Source organism: Echinops telfairi, unplaced genomic scaffold, assembly GCF_000313985.2.
Source record: "Echinops telfairi isolate 266 unplaced genomic scaffold, ASM31398v2 ScPeMD7_7459;HRSCAF=8497, whole genome shotgun sequence".
In the NCBI taxonomy this organism is placed as follows: Eukaryota; Metazoa; Chordata; class Mammalia; order Afrosoricida; family Tenrecidae; genus Echinops; species Echinops telfairi.
In genome coordinates, this window is record NW_022111359.1 from 4,871,994 (window position 1) to 4,874,988 (window position 2,995).

A 2,995-nucleotide genomic window follows, 5' to 3' on the forward strand; every position below is an offset into this window, starting at 1 on the left:
CTGCCTCCAGAAGTCACAAAGGGACAGATGCTATGAGGCCACAAACCATCAGATACCATCTCTTCTTCCCCTGACCAGCTGCTGCCCCTGATTCTGCAATTCGTCCCCTGGGGAGGTGGGTGGGCAGAGACAGACATCTTGCAGGAGAGGAAATCAGATCCATCCACCTGCCCCTCCCTCCTCTCCCCCAGTGGCGTCCATGCCAATTTTGTCAATGTCACTTGGAACCAGTCTCCAGAGCACACCCCCACCCCCAGTCTCCGAGCACTCCGGACGCCAGATCCTGGTTCAACGTCAACTCTCATCTCAATAGCGGTCAATTCCAGCCCCGTCCACTGGTCAATTTCAGCCCTCTGTGTGTCCAGTCCAACCTCCGATCTCCCGCCCCACTACCCCTTCCTTTTCCTCTGCTCCTGCTTCTGCCCCCACCCAGCAGCCCCCAGCCCTCCTCAATGTCAACCCACGACCTTGCCCCCCGCCCACACTCTGCGCTCCCTTCCATCACCCTAGCTCCTCCGGGTCAGCATCCAGCTGCCGCGGCCTCGGGCCCCTCGCCCCCCTTCCCTGGGCGAGCTGCAGCCCCCCACCCCCGAGCAGCTGAAGGTCTCTGTCACCTCCGAGGGGCGCCGGGGAGGGCGGAGGAGACATCGCGGAGGGAGGGGGAGGCTGGAGAGCTTTGACGTTGCCCGGGACGCTGCCCACAGGGACTGGGGCATCCGCTGGCGTGCCCCCTCCCCAAAGTCCCCGCTCCTGCCGCGCGCGCGCGCGCGCACCGGCAGCGACCGCGAAAGTGTCTAAAACAAGCGGGGGGGGGGGGTTGGCGGAGGGTTTTATTTCCCTTTGTGCCGGCTCACGGCGGCCCGGCCGGGGGCGGCGGGCTGGTGGCTCCCCGCCACCCGCAGCGCAGCGCAGAGGAGCGCCACAGAGGCTGGGCCCCGGGGGGCCGCGCACCCCGCCACCCAACTTTGCACAGCGCCCCGCGCCCCGGGGGGGAATCTTCCCTCCGCTCTGAGGACCTAGGCGTCCCGCCTGAGCGCAGGGCCCAGGGGGACCCCTGGGAGGGATCCTGAAGCCGAACGCAGACGCCCGCCGGGAGGCTGAGCCGCGAGCGCCAACTCTGCGCACCTCCGCTGTGCCCCTGCCCTGGCGGGACGACCCCGTGCTCCGTCGTCTCTGGGGTCCTGCGGGGCGCGCCCCCTCCTCACCGGTCCCGCCGGAGCCCAGCCAAGGTGGCTTTTGGCCCGCCTCCCTGTCCTTCCTCCTCCTCCTCTGCTCCCTCTCCTCCGCCCGCCCCCTTCTCGCCCCTCTTTTTCCCTGATCCTTGCTCAGCCCAGCCTCGGGGCGCACCTGATCTGCCCCCTCCTCCCTCCCTCTTCCTTCTCCACCTCCTCCCTGGGGGGCCTTTGCCTGGGAAGGGGCCCAGGAAGCCGGGATGCGGGTCCCCCTCGGACAGTGACCAGGTTTAGGAAGGACACGCGCCCCCATGGCCAAGTGGCTGAGGGACTACCTGAGCTTCGGCGGCCGGCGGCCCCCTCCGCAGCCGCCCACCCCGGACTACTCTGAGAGTGACATCCTTAGAGCCTACCGCGAGCAAAAGAACCTGGACTTTGAGGACCCCTACGAGGACGCCGACAGCCGCCAGGACCCCGACCCCACGGGCCCTGGAGACCCTACGGGCCCCGCAGACTCCTCCAAGTACGATTCTCCCAAACACCGGCTCATCAAGGTGGACGCATCGGACATGGCCAAGGCCAAGGCCTTCCTGGACAGCCCTGAGGAGGAGGTGCGTGGTGACTGAGCGGGTGACCGTGGGGGGCTGGGCTGGCAAGGATTGGGCTGGGCCCCCAGAATTTGGGGGGCTTGTTTTGTGTGGGACCCCGGGGCATCAGCCAGACCGGGATTTTATATGTTTTTCCTTTTCGTCCCTGGCCCTGCATGGCCTCGGGCCTCTGGGACTGTCCCTGCTTTGACCCTTAGTACTGTCCCCGGCTCCCCCTCCCCCTCCCCAACTTGCCCTCCTCTTAGCAGATGGCAGGGTCTCCCCAGAACAGGACTGACTTCTCCTCGCCCACTTCTCTCTGGCTTCCTGGGTGGCACAGTGAAGTGCCAAAAGGTTGTGGGCAGTTGGAGCCCACCCTGAGGCTCAGCGGAAGAAAGGCCTGGCAATTGTCTGCTCCCCAAAGATGACAGCCTTGAACCATCTGTGGGGCAGTCCCCTTCTGCACACACGAGGTGGCCGGGAGTCAGGACTGCCCTCCCAGCTGCTACCTTGACAGAAGCAGGCAGCCAGGCCTATGCCCCCACGCTCCCCGCTACCAGCATTCCCATTTGACGGAGGTGGAAACTGAGGCCAGCCGAAGAGAAGCTGCTGACCCAAAGTCACGCGGCTCTAGCTCACTCAGAGCTGGCCCTGATGCGTTGGCTTTTCTACAAACATTTCCTAGGGAGTCAAGGAGCCCACCCCAAGGCCTCCGCAGAGGCAGGCAGGAACCAGAGAAGGGTTTGCCCAGAGGTTCAGGGGTGGTGCCACATCCCGTGCAGCCCCCACCATCTGCCTAAGGAGGCTTACATGCTGCTAGGATGCCGAGCTGATTCCTACTGTGTGCAGTCTAAGATGCCCAGGAAACCTGACCATCTTCTTCCCAGAATCAGCCAAGGGAACAACAGCGGTTTGGTCCATAAGCGAGGGTGGGGATGGCGCATGGCTGGATCCTGTTTCCGTTGTACATGGTGCTGCCCCAAACTGGGGACAGGCCTGACCGCAGCTCGTTGCCACAAGGAGAGGGGTGCTGGGTGGGAGCTCTGGGCATAGGGCAGGGCCCAGAGGCTCCAATAACCCGGCAGTCTGGGATCCAACCCAATCCCTCACCAGCTGTGTGACTGTGGGCAAGATGCCGCATCTCTCTGGGCCTCCGTCTCTCCTCTCCAATACGTGCCGCCGTAATGCACTTACTGATGGACGCTGCCAGCAGCATCTGCTTGTGATGTACGGGGG

At 64.7% G+C, this 2,995-nt stretch overlaps 1 protein-coding gene across 1 annotated transcript in view; it reads left to right on the forward strand.

Annotated features, from left to right (window-relative positions):
* Nucleotides 1–991: 991 nt before the first annotated feature.
* SHD (Src homology 2 domain containing transforming protein D) overlaps nt 992–2,995 on the forward strand; it is an 11,846-nt gene continuing 9,842 nt past the window's right edge. The window contains exon 1 of the mRNA XM_013007654.2: nt 992–1,790. Coding sequence (XP_012863108.1) covers nt 1,484–1,790 — 307 coding nt within the window. The 5' untranslated portion in view covers nt 992–1,483. The remainder of the gene's footprint in view (nt 1,791–2,995) is intronic.